Source organism: Babylonia areolata, chromosome 3, assembly GCF_041734735.1.
Source record: "Babylonia areolata isolate BAREFJ2019XMU chromosome 3, ASM4173473v1, whole genome shotgun sequence".
Taxonomy (NCBI): Eukaryota; Metazoa; Mollusca; class Gastropoda; order Neogastropoda; family Buccinidae; genus Babylonia; species Babylonia areolata.
In genome coordinates, this window is record NC_134878.1 from 28,042,331 (window position 1) to 28,069,385 (window position 27,055).

Genomic DNA, 27,055 nt, shown 5'->3' on the forward strand with positions numbered 1-27,055 from the left:
GTGGTGAACAAGGTGTGAGAAGACACTGACAACAGGTGTGTGGTGAACAAGGTGTCAGGAGACACTGACAACAGGTGTGTGGTGAACAAGGTGTGAGAAGACACTGACAACAGGTGTGTGGTGAACAAGGTGTCAGGAGACACTGACAACAGGTGTGTGGTGAACAAGGTGTGAGAAGACACTGACAACAGGTGTGTGAGAAACAAGGTGTGAGGAGACACTGACAACAGGTGTGTGGTGAACAAGGTGTGAGACGACACTGACAACAGGTGTGTGGTGAACAAGGTGTCAGGAGACACTGACAACAGGTGTGTGAGGAACAAGGTGTCAGGAGACACTGACAACAGGTGTGTGAGGAACAAGGTGTCAGGAGACACTGACAACAGGTGTGTGAGGAACAAGGTGTCAGGAGACACTGACAACAGGTGTGTGAGGAACAAAGTGTCAGGAGATACTGACAACAGGTGTGTGGTGAACAAGGTGTCAGGAGACACTGACAACAGGTGTGTGAGGAACAAGGTGTCAGAAGACACTGACAAACAGGTGGTGTGGTGAACAAGGTGTCAGGAGACACTGACAACAGGTGTGTGTGGAACAAGGTTGTGAGGAGACATTGACAACAGGTGTGTGGTGAGAACAAGGTGTGAGGAGACATTGACAACAGTGTTGGTGAACAAGGTGTGAGGAGACATTGACAACAGGTGTGTGGTGAACAAGGGGTGTGAGGACACACTTGACAACAGGTGTGTGAGGAACAAGGTGTGAGGACGACACTGACAACAGGTGTGTGGGTGAACAAGGTGTGAGAAGACACTGACAACAGGTGTGGTGAACAAGTGTGAGAAGACACTGACAACAGGTACTGTGAACAAGGTGTCTGAGTACACTGACACCAGGTGTGTGAGGAACAAGTGGACACGACACAGGTACGTGTGAACAGGTGTCAGGAGACACTGACAACAGGTGTGCGGTGAACAAGGTACCAGGAGACACTGACAACAGGTGTGTGAGGAACAAGGTGTGAGATGACACTGACAACAGGTGTGTGGTGAACAGGGTGTGAGACAACACTGACAACAGGTGTGTGGTGAACAAGGTGTGAGAAGACACTGACAACAGGTGTGTGAGGAACAAGGAAACACTGACCTCTGCGTAGAGCTGCGTGTGGAAGAGGAGGCGACCCAGAAGGGGAGGCGAGCATTGTGCAGCAGCTGCAGCACAAACTGTTGGGGAGGCTGCAGGGTGGGGGAGGAGGGGGGAGGGGACAGCTGACACAGCACCCACAGCTGTTCACACATCGCTTCACGCATCTCCGCAACAGGGCAGCCCACCAGAAGGTCCATGATGAAGTCCGTCAGTGAAGGCAGCGAGTAGAAAGACGCTGTGGTCACACATCACACATCATATACCCGGTCATGTACACACTGTGTGATGTCTCCTGTCATGTACAAACACAGCTCTTTAAGCCTGACCAATCATCTGTCTTGTATATATATGATCCTGACCAATCATCTGTCTGGAATATACATGATCCTGACTAGTCATCTGTCAGCCATATCTATAACCCTGTCTTGTACATCTGTGGTCCTGACCAATCATCTGTCAGCCATATCTATAACCCTGTCTTGTACATCTATGGTCCTGACCAATCATCTGTCAGCCATATCTATAACCCTGTCTTGTACATCTATGGTCCTGACCAATCATCTGTCAGCCATATCTATAACCCTGTCTTGTACATCTGTGGCCTGACCAATCATCGGTCAGCTGTTTCTAATTCTGACCAATCACCAATCAGCTGTATCTAAATTCCGACCAATCATCTATCAGCCATATCTAATTCTGACCAATCATCTCACAGATGAATCTTAATTCTGACCAACCATCTGTCTGACATATCTATGATCCTGACCAATCATCTCTAAGCTTTGTCTAATTCTGACCAACAATCATCTGACAGCTGTATCTTAATTTTGACCAATCATCTGTCTGATATATCTATGATCATCTCTAAGCTTTGTCTAATTCTGGCCAATCATCTGACAGCTGTATCTAATTCTGACCAATCAGCTGACAACTGTATCTATGACCCTGTCCACAAGGTGTAAGAAGGAGTGGTTCATTTACCGACAACACAACAGACTGACACAAAAACAATCAGTTCACTGTGTAGCTAACTACAGACACACAGCAGTGACCAGTGAATTCACTGCATAACTACAGCTCTGACCAACCAGGTCACTGTGTGGCTAACTACAGACATACAGTTCTGACCAATCAGGTCAATGTGTAGCTACAAACAGACAGACAGACAGCACTGACCAATCAGTTCACTGTGTAGCTAACTACAGACACACAGCACTGACCAATCAGTTCACTGTGTAGCTAACTACAGACACACAGCAGTGACCAATCAGTTCACAGTATAGCTAACTAGAGACACACAGCACCAATCAGTTCACTGTGTAGCTAGCTACAGAATGACAGACAGCACTGACCAATCAGTTCACTGAGTAGCTAACTACAGACAGACAGCACTGACCAATCAGTTCACAGTGTAGCTAACTACAGACAGCAGTGACCAATCAGTTCACTGTGTGGCTAACTACAGACAGACAGCAGTGACCAATCAGTTCACTGTGTAGCTAACTACAGACAGACACACAGCACTGACCGATCAGGTCACTGTGTAGCTAACTACAGACAGACACACAGCAGTGACCAATCAGTTCACTGTGTAGCTAACTACAGACACACAGCACTGACCAATCAGTTCACAGTATAACTAACTAGAGACACACAGCACTAACCAATCAGTTCACTGTGTAGCTAGCTACAGAATGACAGACAGCACTGACCAATCACTTCTTTGTGTAGCTAACTACAGACAGACAGCACTGACCAATCAATTCACTGTGTAGCTAACTACAGACAGCAGTGACCAATCAGTTCACTGTGTGGCTAACTACAGACAGACAGCACTGACCAATCAGTTCACTGTGTAGCTAACTACAGACAGACACACAACACTGACCAATCAGTTCACTGTGTAGCTAACTACAGACAGACACACAGCACTGACCAATCAGTTCACTGTGTAGCTAACTACAGACAGACACACAACACTGACCAATTAGTTCACTGTGTAGCTAACTACTGACAGACACACAACACTGACCAATTAGTTCTCTGTGTAGCTAACTACTGACAGACACACAGCACTGACCAATTAGTTCACTGTGTAGCTAACTACAGACACACAACACTGACCAATCAGTTCACTGTGTAGCTAACTACAGACAGACAGGACTGACCAATCAGTTCACTGCGTAGCTGCAGACATGTGACCAGAATCTCCAAGGCTTCCCGTGCGATGTTGATGTCCTTGGTGGAGATGGAGGTTTGGTGAGCACACACACCAGCATGCAGACTCTGACAGTCACTGTCGCTGTTGGTGCTGGCTGAACTGCCTGTAACATCAACATTCAGTCAGTCACCATGGTGACCCTTTCTTCACAGCATACAGTCACCATGGTGACCCTTTCTTCACAGCATTCAGTCACCATGGTGACCGTTTCATTTGTATTTATCTTTTTGTCACAACAGATTTCTCTCTGTGAAATTCAGGCTGCTCTCCCCAGGGAGAGCGCATCGCTACACTACAGCACCACCCTTTTTTTTTCCTGCCTGCAGTTTTATTTGTTTTTCCTATCGAAACAGATTTTTCTACAGGAACAACCCTTTTGTTGCCGTGGGGTTTTTTTATGTGCACTAAGTGTATGCTACACAAGGGACTTCAGTTTATCGTCTCATTCAAATGACTAGCGTCCAGACCACCACCCAAGGTCTAGTGGAGTGGGAGAAAATATTGGCAGCTGAGCCATCATTCGATCCAGCACGCTCAGATTCTCTTGCTTCCAAGGCGGACGTGTTACTTCTAGGCCATCACTCTACACATCACAGGATACATTCACCATGGTGACCCTTTCATCACAGGATACATTCATCATGGTGACCCTCTCATCACAGGATTCATCACAAGATACATTCACCATGGTGACCCTTTCATCAAGGGATACATTCATCATGGTGACCCCTTCATCACAGGATACATTCATCATGGTGACCCTTTCATCAAGGGATACATTCACCATGGTGACCCTTTCAACACAGGATACATTCACCATGGTGACCCTTTTATCACAGGATACATTCATCATGGTGACCCTTTCATCAAGGGATACATTCATCATGGTGACCCTTTCATCAAGGGATACATTCACATGGTGATGGATTCATCACAGGATACATACATATTGATGAATTCGTCACAGGATACATTCACCATGGTGACCCTCTCATCACAGGATACATTCACCATGATGACCCTTTCATCATGGGATACATTCACAGAGTGATGAATTCATAACAGGATACATTCACACAATGATGGATTAATCACAGGATACATTCACATGGTGATGGATTCATCACAGGATACATACACATTGATGAATTCATCACAGGATACATACACATTGATGAATTCATCACAGGATACATTCGCCATGGTGATGGATTCATCACAGGATACATTCACCATGGTCACCCTTTCATCATGGGATACATACCACAGGGTGATGAATTCAAAACAGGATACATTCACACTGAAGGATTCATCACAGGATACATACACACTGATGGATTCATCACCAGGACAATGAGGTAGCTCACCTGTACTGCTCTGTCGGGAGCGGTGACCACAGCTGGCAGCTTCACGGGACTCACGGATTGGCTGGTTGTAACTCAATAGGTGGAGTCGCCCTGCTGCTCCTGCCCACGTCACTCGCATGAAACATGCCACAGTCTGCACGAACTCCTGGACACTCAGCGTCTGTACACACCATGACACACCACTGTGTAGTGCACACACCATGACACACCACTGTGTAGTGCACACATCATGACACACCTTACTGTACTGTGTACTGTACACATCACTGTGTAGTGTACACACCATGACACACCAATGTGTAGTGTACACACCATGACACATCTTACTGTACTGTACATACCATGACAAACAACTGTGTAGTGTACACACCACTGTGTAGCATACACACCACCCTGTACTATACACACCATGGTACATGATATACTGTGGCAACAAGACCACTGTACACATCTGAATGTTGGATGACACAGGACTATCAGTACTACACACCTGAATGGTGAATGACATATGACCATCAGTACTACACACCAGGATGGTGGATGACACATAAGCAGCACCACTATACACACCTTAATGGTGGATGACACATGACCATCAGTACTACACACCTCAATGGTGAATGACATATGACCATCAGTACTACATCTGAATGTTGGATGACACACGACTATTAATCCTACACATCTGAATGGTGAATGACATATGACCATGAGTACTACACACCTGAAAGGTGGATGACACATAAGCAGCACCACTGTACACACCTGAATGGTGGATGACACATAAACAGCACCACTATACACACCTGAATGGCCTGACTGGCAGAAGACTTCTGTGGGCGGAGGGGGGTGGACCTGGGGAGGGAGGGAGTGCTGATGGCGGCCCCAGCTCTGCTCAGTGTGCCTGTGGGACTGCTGCCCCCCTCCTCTGTCACCCCTAGGCCACACAGCAGGTACCTGCACACAGTGACACACTGATCTCCATCACCTTCAGTCCACACAGCAGGTACCTGCACACAGTGACACTGATCTCCATCACCTTCAGTCCACACAGCAGGTACCTGCACACAGTGACACACAGTGACATACTGATCTCCATCACCTTCAGTCCACATGGCAGGTACCTGCACACAGTGACACACTGACCTCCATCACCCTCAGTCCACACAGCAGGTACCTGCACACAGTGACACACCAGTGACACACTGATCTCCATCACCCCAGGTCACACAATAGGTACCTGCACACAGTGACAAACAGTGACACACTGATCTCCATCACCCCCAGGTCACACACCAGGTACCTGCACACAGTGACACACAGAGACACACTGACCTCCATTACCCCCAGGCCACACAGCAGGTACCTGCACACAGTGACACAATGACCTCCATCACCCCCAGTCCACACAGCAGGTACCTGCACACAGTGACACACAGTGACACACTGATCTCAATCACCTTCAGTCCACACAGCAGGTACCTGCACACAGTGACACACTGACCTCTATCACCCCCATGCCAAACGGCAGGCACCTGCACACAGTGACACACAGTAACACAGAGACATGTACAACACAACACACACACAGCTGTGTACAGTGTGCTCTGAGCAGACTGTTTGTCCAACTCCCAACCTCTTCTCGCACTGCAGGTTCTACTTTTTATCTCACCACCAACATCAGTTTCATCATCAATCTCTTCTCCTCCATGAATAACATCAACTTGATCAATCTTCTCTTCTTCCTTTCATCACATCAACATCAACTTATCAATCTTCTCCTTTTCATTGCCTGTATCAACTTTCTGATCAATCTTCCTTTATTCACATCAACATCAACTTTCTGATCAATCTTCTCCTCCTCTTTTCATTGTGCACTCAACCTGACACAATCATGATTTCAACCCATAGTATGCATGATGTAAGGATTCAACCATTCATACACACAGACAATAACAGGACAGATAGACAGACAGACAAATAGACAGGACAGACAGACAAACAGGACATGCACACAGACAGTACATACAGAGAGACAGACAGACACACAAGCCAGAGAGACAGACAGATGACCTGGCCAGCTGCAGGCAGATGGAGTAGCAGCCCTGCCGGATCTCATAGTTGATGTCTGTGGGCAGTGCCTCAGGCTGCAGCACATTGACTACCACACTCAGGCCTCCACTGGTCAGGAACTCTTCACAGAACCCACGACGCTCTACATGGGCTCCACTCTCCTCCTGTGTCGGCATCAGCTTGCCGCTCAGCACCTGGACATCACAACATACAGACAGCAAACATGCTACACACACTGTGTCACTCTGACAACACACTGACAGTATACTGTGTCACTCTGACAACACACTGACAGCACACATCCAACAACACACACTGTGTCACTCTGACAGCACACATCCCACAACACATACTGTGTCACTTTGACAGCACACATACCACAACACACACTGTGTCACACTGACAGCACACAACCCACAACACACACAGTGTCACACTAACAGCACACATTCTGCAACACACACTGTGTCACACTGACAGCACACATCCCACAATACACACTGTGTCACACTGACAGCACACATCCCACAACACACACTGTGTCACACTGACAGCACACATCCCACAATACACACTGACAGCACACATCCCACAACACACACTGTGTCACACTGACAGCACACATCCCACAATACACACAGTGTCACACTGACAGCACACATCCCACAATACACACAGTGTCACACTGACAGCACACGTCCCACATCACACACTGTGTCACTCTGACAGCACACATCCCATAACACACACTGTATACCACTGGCAACACACCTGACAGCACGTACTGTGTCACACTAACTACACACCTTACATGAAATAGAACAGGACTGTGCAGAACACAACTAGCATCTCAAGGACTGTGAAGAACACGACCAAACTTCTCATGGACTGTGCAGAACATGACTAACTTCTCACCGACTGTGCAGAACACAACTAACTTCTCAAAGACTGTGCAGAACATGACAAACTTCTCATGGACTGGGCAGAACATGACTAACTTCTCAAGGACTGTATGGAACACAACTAACTTCTCAAAGACTGTGCAGAACATGACTAACTTCTCATGGACTGGGCAGAACATGACTAACTTCTCAAGGACTGTACGGAACATGACTAACTTCTCAAGGACCATGCAGAACATGACTAACTTCTCAAGGACTGTGCAGAACATGACTACCTTCTCAAGGACCGTGCAGAACATGACTAACTTCTCACCGACTGTGCAGAACACAACTAACTTCTCAAAGACTGTGCAGAACATGACAAACTTCTCATGGACTGTGCAGAACATGACTAACTTCTCATGGACTGTGCAGAACACGACTAACTTCTCAAGGACTGTGCAGAACATGACTAACTTCTCATGGACTGTGCAGAACACAACTAACTTCTCATGGATTGTGCAGAACACAACTAACTTCTCATGGAATGTGGAGAACATGACTACCTTCTCATGGACTGTACAGAACATGACTAACTTCTCATGGACTGTACAGAACATGACTAACTTCTCATGGACTGTGCAGAACACGACTAACTTCTCATGGACTGTGCAGAACATGACTAACTTCTCAAGGACTGTACAGAACACAACTAACTTCTCATGGACTGTGCAGAACACAACATAACTTCTCATGGACTGCGCAGAACATGACTAACTTCTCAAGGACTGTACGGAACATGACTAACTTCTCAAGGACCGTGCAGAACATGACTAACTTCTCAAGGACTGTGCAGAACATGACTAACTTCTCAAGGACCGTGCAGAACACGACTAACTTCTCATGGACTGTGCAGAACATGACTAACTTCTCAAGGACTACAGAACATTACTAACTTCTAATGGACTGTACAGAACACGACTAACTTCTCAAGGACCGTGCAGAACATGACTAACTTCTCAAGGACTGCAGAACATTACTAACTTCTCAAGGACTGTGCAGAACATGACTAACTTCATGGACTGTGCAGAACATGACTAACTTCTCAAGGACTGCACAGAACATGACTAACTTCTCATGGACTGCGCAGAACACGACTAACTTCTCAAGGACTGTGCAGAACACGACTAACTTCTCAAGGACAGTGCAGAACATGACTAACTTCTCAAGGACTGTGCAGAACACAACTAACTTCCCATGGATTGTGCAGAACACAACTAACTTCTCATGGAATGTGGAGAACATGACTACCTTCTCAAGGACTGTATGGAACACGACTAACTGCTCATGGACTGTGCAGAACACAACTAACTTCTCAAAGACTGTGCAGAACATGACAAACTTCTCACGGACTGTACAGAACATGACTAATTTCTCAAGGACTGTGCAGAACACGACTAACTTCTCAAGGACTGTGCAGAATATGACTAACTTCTCAAGGACTGCAGAACATTACTAACTTCTCATGGACTGTGCAGAACATGACTAACTTCTCAAGGACTATGCAGAACATGACTAACTTCTCATGGACTGTACAGAACATTACTAACTTCTCATGGACTGTACAGAACATGACTAACTTATGGATTGCGCAGAACATGACTAACTTCTCATGGACTGTGGCCTTACCTCTAGATTGTAGAGGATCCTGAAGGCAGACATGTCAGGGGCGGTGCTGTCAAACAGTGTTCTGATGATGTCACGACTGCTGGTTTTGCTGACCACTGCCGCAGGGTTGGGGGACTTCCGAGGACTGCCGGACTTGGCACTGGACACGTCTTCTGTTGACGATGTCTGTTTCAAACTCTGAAACATTCAGGTGTTGACCATGTCCGTTTCAAACCCCATCCACACACTGTGAATGATTCCCTGAATGATTCCCTTCTGTCCACATGTACACACTGTGAATGATTCCCTGAATGATTGATTCCTTTCTGTCCACATCCACACACTGTGAATGATTCCCTTTTGTCCACATCATCACACTGCGAATGATTCCCTGAATGGTTCCCTTCTGTCCACATGTACACACTGTGAATGATTCCCTGAATGATTCCTTTCTGTCCACATCCACACACTGTGAATGATTCCCTGAATGATTCCTTTCTGTCCACATCCACACACTGTGAATGATTCCCTTCTGTCCACATCCACACACTGTGAATGATTCCCTTCTGTCCACATCCACACACTGTGAATGATTCCCTTCTGTCCACATCCACACACTGTGAATGATTCCCTTCTGTCCACATCATCACAGTACAGCATGATGAACTACACTGTTGACATGACATCATCATCCAGTTCAGCATGATGTACTACACTGCTGACAACATAATTTAGTTCAGCATGATGTACTACATTGTTGACATGACAACACCATTCACTTCAGCATGGTGTACTACACTGTTAATATGACATCATCCAGTTCAGCAAGATATACTACACTGCTGACATGACATCATCGTCCAGTTCAGCATGATGAACTACAATGTTGATATGACATCATCATCCAGTTCAGCATGATGAACTACACTGCTGACATGACATCATCATCCAGTTCAGCATGATGAACTACACTGTCACTGCTGACATGACATCATCATACAGTTCAGCATGATGAACTACACTGTTGACATGACATCATCCAGTTCAGCATGATGAAATACAATGCTGATATGACATCATCATCCAGTTCAGCATGATGAACTACACTGTTGACATGACATCATCGTCCAGTTCAGCATGATGAACTACACTGTTGACATGACATCATCGTCCAGTTCAGCATGATGAACAACTCTGCTGACTGGACAACACCAAGCAGAAGGCCAGGGGAGGGGCATCACTGACCTTGTGACTCAAGGAATCCAGAGACTCCAGCACAGCTGGGTCTGTGGGAATCAGCATCAGCAGCTTCTGTACTCGCTTTGTGATCCTGCACTCACACACACATATACACATAAATTACACACATACACAGACACATAAACACATGCACACACACAAAACACACACACACATACCTCACAGTCACACACACATGCACGCACACACACAAACTCTCATACACATGTTCACACACACATATTCACACAAACACATGCGCACACACAAATTCACATATACACACGTGCACGCACACATATTCACATTTGTGCACGCACACATATTCACATATACACACATGTGCACGCACGCACACTCTCACACACACACACGCACACACTCACACATGCACACACATATACTAGTTATACACACACACACACAAACCATGCAAACCAAGCATCCACTGCATTTCCAACATGACAACAATGTGCCATGACAACCCCTCACTTTAATAGCTGTATTAAACAAAATAAAACCACATTTCCTGTGTCCAGGGGCAGTGTTATGTCAAAAACGGACTACCAACTTCACAGGTGAGATAAACTGCAGTGCTAGGTCAGTAATCTGTGTCTATGTGCTTCACAGGTGAGGTAAATTGAGGTGTTAGGTCAGTGATCTGTGTCTATGTACTTCACAGGTTAGGTAAATTGAGGTGTTAGGTCAGTGATCTGTCTATGTGCTTCACTGGTTAGGTAAATTGATGTGTTAGGTAAGTGATCTGTGTCTATGTACTTCACAGGTGAGGTAAACTGAGGTGTTAGGTAAGTGATCTGAGTCTATGTACTTCACAGGTGAGAAAAACTGAGGTGTTGATCTGTGTCTATGTACTTCACAGGTGAGATAAACTGAGGTGTTATGTCAGTGATCTGTGAGACAGTGTGTCTATGTACTTCACAGGTGAGATAAACTGAGGTGTTATGTCAGTGATCTGTGAGACAGTGTGTCTATGTACTTCACAGGTGAGATAAACCGAGGTGTTAGGTCAGTGATCTGTGTAACAGTGTGTCTATGTACTTCAAAGGTGAGATCAACTGAGGTGGCTGAGAGCGGGCGGGCCCGTCTTTTCATTGTTAGCCGCGCAAAATTTGGCCAAGCAGAGCAAACCAAAAGGCCTAGTTTGTATCAGTTTGACATAGTACAGTATATGACACCAAATGAGGTGTTAGGTCAGTGATCTGTGTGCAATGTATCTACTGTCCAGGTGTGTGTGACAACAGACAAGGACACAGAGGAAGGACTGTCCAGATGTGTGTGACAACAGACAAGGACACAGAGGAAGGACTGTCCAGGTGTGTGTGACAACAGACAAGGACACAGAGGACTGTTCAGGTGTGTGTGACAACAGACAAGGACACAGAGGACTGTCCAGGTGTGTGTGACAACAGACAAGGACACAGAGGACTGTCCAGGTGTGTGTGACAACAGACAAGGACACAGAGGAAGGACTGTCCAGATGTGTGTGACAACAGACAAGGACACAGAGGACTGTCCAAGTGTGTGTGACAACAGACAAGGACACAGAGGACTGTCCAGGTGTGTGTGACGACAAACAAGGACACAGAGGAAGGACTGTCCAAGTGTGTGTCACAACAGAAGACTGTCCAGGTGTGTGTGACAACAGACAAGGACACAGAAGACTGTCCAAGTGTGTGTGACAACAGACAAGGGCACAGAGGACTGTCCAGGTGTGTGTGACAACAGACAAGGTCACAGATGAAGGACTGTCCAGGTGTGTGTGACAACAGACAAGGACACAGAGGAAGGACTGTCCAGGTGTGACAACAGACAAGGACACAGAGGACTGTCCAGGTGTGACAACAGACAAGGACACAGAGGACTGTCCAGGTGTGACAACAGACAAGGACACAGAGGACTGTCCAGGTGTGTGTGACAACAGACAAGGACACAGAGGACTGTCCGGGTGTGTGTGACAACAGACAAGGACACAGAGGACTGTCCAGATGTCTGTCACAACAGACAAGGATACAGAGGACTCTCCTGGTGTGACAACAGACAAGGACACAGAGGACTGTCCAGATGTGTGTGACAACTGACAAGGACACAGAGGGCTGTCCAGGTGTGTGTGACAACAGACAAGGACACAGAGGGCTGTCCAGGTGTGTGTGACAACAGAGGACTGTCCAGGTGTGTGTGACAAGACAAGGACACAGAGGACTGTCCAGGTGTGTGTGACAACAGACAAGGACACAGAAGACTGTCCAGATGTGCATGACAACAGACAAGGACACAGAGGAATGTCCATGTGTGTGTGACAACAGAGGACTGTCCAGGTGTGTGTGACAACAGACAAGGACACAGAGGACTGTCCAGGTGTGTGTGACAACAGACAAGGACACAGAGGACTGTCCAGGTGTGACAACAGACAAGGACACAGAGGACTGTCCAAGTGTGTGTGACAACAGACAAGGACACAGAGGACTGTCCAGGTGTGTGTGACAACAGACAAGGACACAGAGGACTGTCCAGGTGTGTGTGACAACAGACAAGGACACAGAGGACTGTCCGGGTGTGTGTGACAACAGACAAGGACACAGAGGACTGTCCAGATGTCTGTCACAACAGACAAGGATACAGAGGACTCTCCTGGTGTGACAACAGACAAGGACACAGAGGACTGTCCAGATGTGTGTGACAACTGACAAGGACACAGAGGGCTGTCCAGGTGTGTGTGACAACAGACAAGGACACAGAGGGCTGTCCAGGTGTGTGTGACAACAGAGGACTGTCCAGGTGTGTGTGACAAGACAAGGACACAGAGGACTGTCCAGGTGTGTGTGACAACAGACAAGGACACAGAAGACTGTCCAGATGTGCATGACAACAGACAAGGACACAGAGGAATGTCCAGGTGTGTGTGACAACAGAGGACTGTCCAGGTGTGTGTGACAACAGACAAGGACACAGAGGACTGTCCAGGTGTGTGTGACAACAGACAAGGACACAGAGGACTGTCCAGGTGTGACAACAGACAAGGACACAGAGGACTGTCCAAGTGTGTGTGACAACAGACAAGGACACAGAGGACTGTCCAGGTGTGTGTGACAACAGACAAGGACACAGAGGACTGTCCAGGTGTGTGTGACAACAGACAAGGACACAGAGGACTGTCCAGGTGTGTGTGACAACAGACAAGGACACAGAGGACTGTCCAAGTGTGTGTGACAACAGAGGACTGTCCAGGTGTGTGTGACAACAGACAAGGACACAGAGGACTGTCCAGATGTCTGTCACGACAGACAAGGATACAGAGGACTGTCCAGGTGTGACAACAGACAAGGACACAGAGGACTGTCCAGGTGTGACAACAGACAAGGACACAGAGGACTGTCCAGGTGTGTGTGACAACTGACAAGGATACCAAGGACTGTCCAGGTGTGTGACAACAGACAAGGACACAGAGGACTGTCCAGGTGTGACAACAGACAAGGACACAGAGGACTGTCCAGGTGTGACAACAGACAAGGACACAGAGGACTGTCAGGGTGTGTGTGACAACAGACAAGGACACAGAGGACTGTCCGGGTGTGTGTGACAACAGACAAGGACACAGAGGACTGTCCAGGTGTGACAACAGACAAGGACACAGATGACTGTCCAGGTGTGTGTGACAACAGACAAGGACACAGAGGGCTGTCCGGGTGTGTGTGACAACAGACAAAGGATGCCAGCACTGGAAACAGGACAGAGAGAGGGACAGGTGCAGGTAGAGCAAAGGAACAAAGAGATCACACAGACACAGATACAGACAAGTAGAGGACTGACTTTGGTTCATCCAGTTCACTAAGCTGATACAGCATGTGGAAAACCTCTCCATCCTGACCCATCACCACTCCTGGCAACATCTTTTCCTGTCAACACATCATCATCATCATCTCTCAATCCTGACCAATCACACTCTTGGCAACATCTCCTGTCAACACATCATCATCATCATCTCTCAATCCTGACCCATCACCACTCCTGACAACATCTTCTCATGTCAACACATCATCATCATCATCATCTTCTATTTCATCATCATCTCTCCATCCTGACCCATCACCACTCCGGACAACATCTTCTGTCAACACATCATCATCATCATCATCGTCATCGTCATCATCATCATCTCTCCATCCTGACCCATCACCACTCCTGACAACATCTTCTCATGTCAACACATCATCATCATCATCATCGTCATCGTCTTTATCATCTCTCCATCCTGACCCATCACCACTCTTGGCAACATCTTCTCCTGTCAACACATCATCATCGTCATTATCTCTCCATCCTGACCAATCACACTCTTGGCAACATCTTCTCCTGTCAACACATCATCATCATCATCGTCATTGTCATCATCATCATCATCTCTCCATCTTGACCCATCACCACTCCTAGCAACATCTTCTCCCGTCAACACATCATCATCATCATCAATGTCATTATCTCTCCATCCTGACCAATCACACTCTTGGCAACATCTCCTGTCAACACATCATCATCATTATCGTCATCATCATCATCTCTCATCCTGACCCATCACCACTCCTGACAACACCTTCTCCTGTCAACACATCATCATCATTGACTGCCAAGATGTCAGAGGTGATGATGATGATGTGTTGACAGGAGAAGATGTTGCCAGGAGTGTTGATGGCCAAGGGTTGAGAGATGATGATGATGATGATGACGACGATGATGATGTATTGACAGGAGAACATGCTGCCAGGAGTGTTGATGGCCAAGGGGTGAGAGGTGATGATAATGGTGATGATGTGTTGACAGATGATGTTGGCATGGTGAAGGGGAATAGGTGGTGATGATGATGATGATGTGATCATCATCATCATCATCATCTATTCCCCCTTCACCATGCCACTTCTGGCAACTTCTTCTGTGCACTCATCATCACTGTCATCATCATAAGCACCATCACCACCACTACCACCATCATCACCTATTCCCCCTTGACCATGTCATTTCTGGCAACGTCTTTTGTGAACTCATCGTCACTGTCATCATAATAATCATCATCATCATCACCATCACCAACACCACCATCATCATCATCATCACCTATTCCCCCTTGACCATGTCATTTCTGGCTACGTCTTTTGTGAACTCATCATCACTGTCATCATAATAATCATCATCACCATCACCAACACCATCATCATCATCACCTATTCCCCTTTCACCATGTCATTTCTGGCTACGTCTTCTGTGCACTCATTGTCACTGTCATCATAAAAATATCATCTCCATCACCATCATCATCATCACCATCAACATTGCTATCATCAGCATATTTACTATCATCGTCGCAATCACCATCATCGTCTCTATCATCATCATAATCATCATCGTCACCATCACCACCACCATCGTCATCATCATCACCACCATCATCGTCATCATCACCATCATCTCTCCTCCCTTGCACACCACCACTCCTGTCAATCCATCATCAACATCTCACAAAGTCGTCATCATCATCATCATCATCATCATCACCATCAACCTGGCAACTAATCCCCACACCATCCACTATGAACACACTGTCGTCATCATTATGATCATGATCATCATCATCAATGGTGGCAACACACCCCCTCCACCAGCACCACCGCTGCTCTATCCTGCAGTGAGAACACTGTCGTGTGGGTGTGGGTTTTCCTGGTTCTGATCCACTGTCTTACATCCTGTCCTGCAGTCACTGTCATGATCTGAGATGTATGCAGGATTCACAGATTCCTCACCTGCTCAAACTCAAAGGTTTGCTTGGATGTGGCAGCACTGGCGGAGGCCTGAAACAGACAGCCAAACACTGTGGTCACACTCACACACACACTATTTAACACACTGTGGTCACACTCACACACACCATTTAACACACTGTGGTCACACTCACACACATCATTTAACACAGTGGTCATACTCACACACATTTAACACACTGTGGTCACACTCACACACACACTATTTAACACACTGTGGTCACACTCACACACACTATTTAACACACTGTGGTCACACTCACACACACACACTATTTAACACACTGTGGTCACAATCACACACATCATTTCACACACTGTGGTCACACTCACAGACACACCATTTAACACACTGTGGTCACACGCACACACACCATTTAACACACTGTGGTCACACGCACACACATCATTTAACACACTGTGGTCACACTCACACACACCATTTAACACACTGTGGTCACACCCACACACATCATTTAACACAGTGGTCACACTCACACACATTTAACACACTGTGGTCACACACACACACACACACAACCATTTAACACAGTGGTCACACTCACACACATCATTTAACACAGTGGTCACAAACACACACACACACACCATTTAACACACTGTGGTCACACTCACATCATTTAACACACTGTGGTCACATTCATACACACCATTCAACACACTGTGGTCACACTCACATCATTTAACACACTGTGGTCACACTCATACACACCATTTAACACACTGTGGTCACACTCACACACATACCATTTAATACACTGTGGTCACACACACACACACACAATTTAACACACTGTGGTCACACTCACAGACATCATTTAACACAGTGGTCACACTCACAGACACACCATTAAACATACTGTGGTCACACTCACAGACACACCATTTAACACACTTTGGTCACACATACACACACACCATTTAACACACTGTGGTCACTCTCACACACATCATTTAACACACTGTGGTCATACTCACAGACACACCATTTAACACAATGTGATCACACTCACAAACACATCATTTAACACACTGTGTGAAGTGGAAGAATGAAAGCAATAGTGACAAACCACACACACACCGACACACAGACACACTCAGACACGCACACACACACACACACACACACAATTGTGAAAGGCGGGAAAACAGAGGTGACAGTGCCACCACACACACATCATGTGGGAAGTGGGAGAAAGAATGATGACGGTGGAGAAGAGGAAATGACAGTGACTCACCTCGGACAGTTTGCTGGGGGTGGGGGAGGAGGAGGACATGGAGGAGGTGGCCACAGATGCTGCTCCCAGTCGTACCTGAACCACCTGTCCATCATGTAGCTCTAACTGGTGTAGCAGTTTGTGGTCCTTGGTCACACACAGCTGTAGACATGTAGACATCATTATAGACACTTTGTACAGTTTGTGGTCCTTGGTCACATACAGCTGTGGACATGTAGACATCATTATAGACACTGTGTATAGTTTGTGGTCCTTGGTCACATATAGCTGTAGACATGTAGACATCTTTGTGGACGCTTTGTACAGTTTGTGGTCCTTGGTCACTCACAGCACACAGACTCACCAGTTTGTCACAGACAACACACAGACTCACCAGCTTGTCAACACACACACAGCACACAGACTCACCAGTTTCTCATCATACACAGCATACAGACTCTCCACTTTGTCAACACACACACAGCACACACTCTCCAGTTTGTCAACACACACACAGCACACAGACTCACCAGTTTCTCATCATACACAGCACACAGACTCACCAGTATGTCGTCACACACACAGCACACAGACTCACCAGTATGTTGTCACACACAGCACACAGACTCACCAGTTTGTCGTCAAATACAGCACACAGACTCACCAGTTTGTCACCACACACACAGCACGCAGACTCACCAGTTTTGTCACACACAGCACACAGACTCACCAGTATGTCATCACACACACAGCACACAGACTCACCAGTTTGTCATCAGCGTGGATCTGAATGCATTCCTGGGTCTGGTTCAGTCCACTGAGGATCTTCTGGCGGAGAGAGCTGAGGCTTTCATTACTGTGACACTGCAACAACAGGACAACTGATCACTTTGTTGTGACTGTGACACTGCAACAACAGGACAACTGGTCACTTTGTTGTGACTGTGACACTGCAACAACAGGACAACTGATCACTTTGTTGACTGTGACACTGCAACAACAGGACAACTAGTCACTTTGTTGACTGTGACATTGCAACAACAGGACAACTGGTCACTTTGTTGTGACTGTGACACTGCAACAACAGGACAACTGGTCACTGTTGTGACTGTAACACTGCAACAACAGGACAACTAGGCCACTTTGTTGTGACTGTAACACTGCAACAACAGGACAACTGGTCACTTGTTGTGACTGTAACACTGCAACAACAGGACAACTGGTCACTTTGTTGTGACTGTGACACTGCAACAACAGGACAACTGGTCACTTTGTTGTGACTGTGACACTGCAACAACAGGACAACTGGTCACTGTTGTGACTGTAACACTGCAACAACAGGACAACTGGTCACTTTGTTGTGACTGTGACACTGCTACAACAGGACAACTGGTCACTTTGTTGTGACTGTAACACTGCAACAACAGGACAACTGGTCACTTTGTTGACTGTAACACTGCAACAACAGGACAACTGGTCACTTTGTTGACTGTGACACTGCAACAACAAGACAACTAGTCACTTTGTTGACTGTGACACTGCAACAACAGGACAACTGGTCACTTTGTTGACTGTGACACTGCAACAACAAGACAACTGGTCACTTTGTTGACTGTAACACTGCTACAACAGGACAACTGGTCACTTTGTTGTGACTGTAACACTGCTACAACAGGACAACTGGTGACTTTGTTAATTGTGCCTATAAGACATCAAATGATGTTCTGCTTATGTTCCAATTTTTCCTTCACTGAATTTTGGTTCAATTCACATAAACAGACTCTGAACATTTAGTTCAATGTGTCTGAATTATAAATATCCTATTTAAATGAACATACATCAGGTAGAAGACCCTTTTCTACTTGATAATGATTTGCTAACTGACCATGTGATAAACACATGGATAAAGGAGTTGGTCACAGTCAGCAGATTTACACAATTCTGAAAGCTGTGCTTGTGATTATGGACATCTATAGAGATGGAGAAGGATCTCTCTTGTCTGATGATTGGTTTGAACATGGAGCTGACTGACAATGACAGTGATGAAACTGACAGCGCATTTGATGGTAATTCAGTCCATCAATCCAATCTGACGGCATTTTAGAACAAGTGGCTATGACTGAAAGAATATGTGCAGCGAATGTTGGAAGAAATGGAGGAGAGGGAAAGGAGAGATGTAAGACAATAGGTCGAATGCCAGCCACAGGGTCTGAAGTGGGCATGGCAGTTGTACTGGCACTTACTCAACATTTCAATGAAACGCAGGGTTAAACCTGCACTGGATGTGAAACACGTGTTTACTGTTTTTAACACTTTTTGTTACTGAAACAGATGGTTGGCTGATTTGAAGAGGTGGCAAGCCGGATGCACAGCAGACACTTTAATCGGCCCACGCGCAACTTGAAGGGAGTGAATGTCATCAAAGAACTTCACCCTCTCACTTGCAAATGCTCTTTTGCTGTCAAAAAGCTTGCCAGCTCAGTTTCTGAGACCGTGATAGACCTTTTACATTGACTTCACCCACCTTTGTCATTGTAGGGACAGTGATTCATTTACATATCTACACGAGCTGTGATTTGTTTTTATAAACTTATAGCCGGTTTTAATTTATCCTACAGGTATACTGTGACAATAGGTATGTTATTTCCACCTGTATTTTGTTTGTTTTCTTTATGGATGCCATTATGTAAAGGTGGACATAGACTTTTTTATTGAACAAAAATTATTATCTTGACTTTGAATGGCTGAACAGTTATCTACAATCAACCTAATTGGGGGAAAAGCCCAGAAGCAGAATCTACATTCATTTTCCTTCATAAAAACGTTTACTTTCTTTCTATATCTCCCATAGTTTTTGTACGATATTTTTTTTTTTTAATTCAATACCCCCGAACCATTAAAATTCTGTGGCAAGGGGAGATAACTTTTTTTTTCTTTTTTTTAACAAAATTCTCTGGCATTCAACTGGTTGAATGCACAAAAAGCAAAATGCATGTATGTACCCAGAAAAGACAAAAGATAAAACAAATTCAAATCACTATTTCACTGGGAGACAACACAACTGAAGAGGTGGATACACATACCATTCTGGGTGTCTTTATTGACACATATCTCTTTATCTCTCTTGGGCTGACCATGTGACCTACACTGGGATATGTCTCTCCAAAAAAATACTTTGGTTGGTTAGCAAAAATAAACATCCTTGACGTCCATTCATGTAAACTTTTTTTCTGTGCACATTTTACCAATCACAGATTATGCATCAACTTAATGGGATAATTGTAGCAAAACATTTCTAAAAAAAATATTCATCATATGTATAAAACAGAACTGAAATTAGTATTGCTGAAGTCAAGCTCCCTGACCCATACTGATTACAAACAACATATTATCATTCCACAATATGCTGTCTTCAACAAGGCCGTTTGCATGCACGAAATGCTCCCAAAAAGATTACAGATGCTTTTAAGATCAATGATCACAGACACAGCCATATGTTATGTATACCCAGACCAAGAAATAACCTGTACAAATCCAGTTTCCCGTACTCTGGTGGAAACTTGTGGAATTATCTTCCACTCACTTTAAATAGTGTTGAGAATAAAAACGTGTTTAAGAAAAATCTGAAGAACTATCTTATTAACTCTATGATAGATGAGTAGTAATACCAATCTACAGCTATTAGTTTACCACTTTATCTATCACTTGTGAAATGTTTTAAGTACACTCTTATTGGAAATGTATTTATGTTGTATGAGGGGATGTGTGAGTGAAATGGGGTGGGTGTGGTGTTTGAGCATGTGTGTTTGGAAATATGTGTATGAAACAGAAATTTATCATGTCATTATTAAACAAATCTTGTATGTATTTATATAATTATAAATGTATGTATTTCATTTTTTTTTCTTTCTGTCTTCCTTTCTTTCTTTCAGATGGCTTGATGTCAAAAAAAAAGAAGCAGTTGCTGCTTATTCAATTACTATTGTGAAATAAAATTTTGACTTTGACACACAAGCACATAACCACACACACACACACACACAAGACACTGCCACACAGACAGAGCAGTGTGCACTGACCAGGACGGAGAACTGTTGGTGCAGGGCGTCACAGCGCACAGTGAGGGTGAGGGGGTAGCCATGGAAGGAGGCAGCATGGGGAAGGATGGTGCGGGGGGTCATGTGGGCCTCCTCCACCCCCAGCACGTAGGCCTCAGCAATCCACAGCAGGCGTTCAATGGGCAGCAACTTGACCGACCTGTACCATGTCAGTGCCACTACTGTGCTGTCATTGGGGACAACCTGAGGTGTTAGCGTCACTACTCTGCTGTCATGGGATACACTGTCTTAGTGTCACTATTCTGCTGTCATGGGATACAACTGAGGTGTTAGTGTCACTACTGTGCTGTCATTGGGAACAACCTGAGGTGTTAGCGTCACTACTCTGCTGTCATGGGATACACTGTCTTAGTGTCACTACTCTGCTGTCATGGGATACAACTGAGGTGTTAGTGTCACTACTCTGCTGTCATGGGAGACAACTGAGGTGTTAGTGTCACTACTCTGTCATGGGAGACAACCTGAGGTGTTAGTGTCATCACTACTCTGCTGTCATGGGAGACAACCTGAGGTGTTAGTGTCACTACTCTGCTGTCATGGGAGACAACCTGAGGTGTTAGTGTCACTACTCTGCTGTCATGGGAGACAACCTGAGGTGTTAGTGTCACTACTCTGCTGTCATGGGAGACAACTGAAGTGATAGTGTCACTACTCTGTCATGGGAGACAAGTGCGGTGTTAGTGTCACTACTCTGCTGTCATGGGAGACAACCTGAGGTGTTAGTGTCACTACTCTGCTGTCATGGGAGACAACTGAGGTGTTAGTGTCAATACTCTGCTGTCATGGGAGACAACCTGAGGTGTTAGTGTCACTACTCTGCTGTCATGGGAGACAACCTGAGGTGTTAGTGTCACTACTCTGCTGTCATGGGAAACAATTGAGGTGTCGGTGTCACTACTCTGCTGTCATGGGAGACAACCTGCGGTGTTAGTGTCACTACTCTGCTGTCATGGGAGACAACCTGAGGTGTTAGTGTCACTACTATTGTGCTGTCATGGGAGACAACCTGAGGTGTTAGTGTCACTACTCTGCTGTCATGGGAGACAACCTGAGGTGCTAGTGTCATCACTACTGTGTTGTCATAGGAGACAACTGAGGCGTTAGTGTCACTACTCTGCTGTCATGGGAGACAACCTGAGGTGTTAGTGTCATCACTATTGTGCTGTCATGGGAGACAACCTGAGGTGTTAGTGTCACTAGTCTGCTGTCATGGGAGACAACTAAGGTGCTGGTGTCACTACTGTGCCATCACGGGAGACAACTGTGCTGTCATGGGAGACAGCACACACACACTTTCTCACATTTCAGTTTTATTCAGTTTCTAAAGGAGGTGTTCATTGTGCTCAGACAAATCCATATACACTACACCACTTTCGGTGACAGATGTCTCACCAGCAACGTGATCTAATATGCTTAGTGAGGCCTGGAGGGAAAAAACAAAATAAATAAATAAATAAGATAAAAACGAAATAACATAAAATAAAATAATGATGATAAAAAAATATAAAAGAATTAATAAATAAATAACAATAATCATAATAATAAAAGGAAAGTACATTTTAAAAAACAGTGCAGGCAAAAGACAGGTTGAAGGGAAATGATTAAAATAAAAACATGAAAGATAATGGGCCACCCTCAGAGAAGTGCTATGGTGTGCACCTACTTAGTTACATACACTGACCAAAGCATGAAAACAAACACACACACACACACACACAAACATATACACACACATACACACACACACACACAGAGGCACAACTGATACGCAACAACTTGCAGTCTCACAGACACGAAAACCACAAATGTATGCAGGCCCAACAATACACATTAAAGCACACGACTCCCAAAACACAAACTAACACACATACACACATTCCTTCATATTGCAAGTCCCATCACACACGCACAAACACACACATACACACACATACACATACACACACACACATACATAAACCCCCACACACCCATGCACATTTCTATATTCCACAGCTCCCACTATACCCTCAATACACATACATACATACAGTGACAACACATACAGTCACACACACACACACACACACAGAGCCACACACACACATAGAGTTCTCATGACACACAGACACGCACACTTAAACACACACACAAACTGCCACCTATTTGCCACAAGAGGTGTGGGAAAAGATCTCTACCATGAGCATGGCTTCCAGTGTGTTGCTCAGTCAAATGTTCAGATTTTTTTCGGCCCCTGTGTGCCCAAACTGGTAGACCCAACTGAGGATATTCCTGACCATTACCACAACAAAAGCATCTGTATCTCTCAGCTGGGTTGACAATGGAATAATGGGAGTACAGCCTTGTTAAGTATTCCCAAACCAAAATGGGATCATAGCAGTATATTCATCAACCCCATCGAAACAGAAAAGAAAATGTCCAAAAATCTGGGGCACAAAAAGTGGGCATCAGTAACTGGCTTTCGACACAATCGACTTCGCGTTTATTTTGATTAATTTCTAAACATGCAACCATTAATTATTTTATGCAACAATCCCTGAAGGAAAAAAGGCTTGCGGCTTCTCTTCAACAGTCCTGTTCACTTTGCCAGATTTACTGACTTCATACTGCATGCCAGTCAGGAGCTACAAAAGTGCTGTTTTCTTCCAATGGCAGCCATCTTGGAAAAGCAAATATCATTCAAAGCAAGGATAAAATTCAGACAGTATGAATCATTTTGGTTATCTGAATGATTTTCTTGACAGAAACTGCTCTCATTTCATGGCCCACAGGAAAACTGCAATCACATTCAGTTAAAATCTGGTGGAGTATGCAAAATGGTTTCAATATGATTCAATGGTGAACATGAACCATGTTGAATCGAACAGTTGTAAGAATGAAGTGTTGCTGTTCAGCATTAATTGTGATCAACGATGCTGTCATATATGGTGTCAAGTGGCCCCACATGGTGGTCAGAATTTAGTTTTCAGACACAAAAAGGTCCCACACAGCCAATAAGACAAAGGGGTCAGGTTTGAGCAAAAACGTAGCCCCTTATTTGCAAAAAATCATGGTAACTTTAGGAGGCTACTTTGAGAAAATATTGTTAGCCCTAGTCCACAGTCGATCACTTGAGTAACTGATATAGCCAGAAGAGATGACACTGTTCACTACCTTTGGTTGTCATTGCCTGAAAGACTGAAAGACCCTTTTTGCATCTCAAACCTGTGTTTTCTGAAGGCCAGCATCCTGTCAAACTGTATTCCTAGGAAGCGTAGACAGTCAGCTTTCTCGATCTGAGTTCTGTCGAATGAGACAGCTGGTGGTGATTTGTTCGCAGTTTTGGAGTTGAGAGTGCTTAGCAACCATTTGTCTTTCACCGGATTGATGGAAGATCCTGTGTCCTTGCACCAATGGGCGATATTGTTCAGATGTTTCTGGACATCTGTAGTTCTCACACACACACACCCACACACATACACCTATACACACATACACAAGTACACACACACACAAAAAAAACCCACTCCCCCACACACACCTCCCCCCCCCCACACACACACAGACACACACACACACTGACCGTGAGGGCAGGGGAACAGTGGCCACTTCAGGCACCACACTGGCTGTCAGGATCTTGGTGGCATTGGACACTGTCTGGGCGACCACATTGCCACACACCCCGATCATCGCCATCTGTACACACACATCACTGTCATCTGTACACATCTGTACACACCCTATCATCACCATCTGTACACACACATCACTGTCATCTGTACACATCTGTACACACCCCATCATCGCCATCTGTACACACACATCACTGTCATCTGTACACATCTGTGCACACCCAATCAACACCATCTGTACACACCCTTGTCATCACTATCTGTACACATCTGTTCACACCCTGATCAACACCATCTGTCCACACCCTGATCATCACCATCTGTCCACACCCTGATCACTGCCATCTGTTCACACCCTGATCATCACCATCCGTTCACACCCTGATCATCACCATCTGTTCACACTCTGATCATCACCATCTGTACACATCTGTTCACACCCTGATCATCACCATCTGTCCACACCCTGATCACCACCATCTGTTCACACCCTGATCAACACCATCTGTCCACACCCTGATCATCACCATCTGTCCACACCCTGATCACTGCCATCTGTACACACCCTGATCACTGCTATCTGTACACACCCTGATCATCACCATCTGTCCACACCCTGATCATCACCATCTGTCCACACCCTGATCACTGCCATCTGTACACACCCTGATCACTGCTATCTGTACACACCCTGATCACTTCATATGATAGAGCCACACCTGTCAACACATAATGATACAGCCACACCTGGCAACACTTACAGGTGATACAACCACACCTGGCAACACTTACAGGTGATACAACCACACCTGTCAACACATAATGATACAGCCACACCTGTCAACACTTACAGGTGATACCACACCTATCAACACATGTTACAGCCACACATGTCAAGATTTTATGATACAGCCACACATGTCAACAATTACAGATGATACAGCCACACCTGTTAACATTTAGTGATACAGCTACATCTGTCAACACTTGCAGGTGACACAGCCACACCTGTCAACACTTTGTGATACAGCCACACCTGTCAACACTTGCAGGTGACACAGCCACACCTGTCAACACTTTGTGATACAGCCACACCTGTCAACATTTACAGGTGATACAGCCACACCTGTCAACATTTACAGGTGACACAGCCACACCTGTCAACATTTACAGGTGATACAGCCACACCTGTCAACACTTTGTGATACAGCCACATCTGATACAGTCACACCTTTCTACAATTTGTGATACAGCCACACCTGTCTACACTTTGTGATACAGCCACACCTGTCAACACTTACAGGGGATACATGCACACCTGTCAACACATGATACAGCCACACCTGTCAACACATGACAAAGCACACCTGTCAACAATAAGTGACACAGCCACACCTGTCAACACTTAGTGTGAGACAGCCACACCTGTGAACACTTAGTGTGAGAAAGCCACACCTGTGAACACTTAGTGACACAGACACACCTGTCAACACTCAGTGTGAGACAGCCACGCCTTTCAACACTCAGTTACACAGCCACACCTGTCAACATTTAGTGACACAGCTACTGTCACGCAAACTGTATATATTCAAGAGTTTTCATCTTTCCATATGCTTGTTTTTTCGGTTTTTTGTTGAGTGAGTGTATCTAAGTGTGTGAATTTGT

The 27,055-nt window shown here is 45.4% G+C and overlaps 1 protein-coding gene across 3 annotated transcripts in view; it reads right to left on the reverse strand.

Annotated features, from left to right (window-relative positions):
• LOC143279915 (ubiquitin carboxyl-terminal hydrolase 24-like) overlaps positions 1-27,055 on the reverse strand; it is a 132,141-nt gene that overhangs the window by 60,533 nt on the left and 44,553 nt on the right. For all 3 annotated transcript variants that reach the window (XR_013054969.1, XR_013054968.1, XM_076584244.1), the window contains exons 21-33: positions 25,342-25,454; positions 21,741-21,918; positions 18,427-18,525; positions 17,683-17,823; positions 16,406-16,453; positions 14,424-14,509; positions 10,602-10,686; positions 9,378-9,554; positions 6,808-7,001; positions 5,541-5,691; positions 4,735-4,894; positions 3,315-3,470; positions 1,147-1,381 (exon numbers count right to left, since the gene is read on the reverse strand). Coding sequence is in view for 1 of the 3 variants with exons in the window: in XM_076584244.1 (XP_076440359.1) it covers positions 1,147-1,381; positions 3,315-3,470; positions 4,735-4,894; positions 5,541-5,691; positions 6,808-7,001; positions 9,378-9,554; positions 10,602-10,686; positions 14,424-14,509; positions 16,406-16,453; positions 17,683-17,823; positions 18,427-18,525; positions 21,741-21,918; positions 25,342-25,454 (1,823 nt within the window). In the remaining 2 variants the exon portion in view is untranslated. The remainder of the gene's footprint in view (positions 1-1,146; positions 1,382-3,314; positions 3,471-4,734; positions 4,895-5,540; positions 5,692-6,807; positions 7,002-9,377; positions 9,555-10,601; positions 10,687-14,423; positions 14,510-16,405; positions 16,454-17,682; positions 17,824-18,426; positions 18,526-21,740; positions 21,919-25,341; positions 25,455-27,055) is intronic.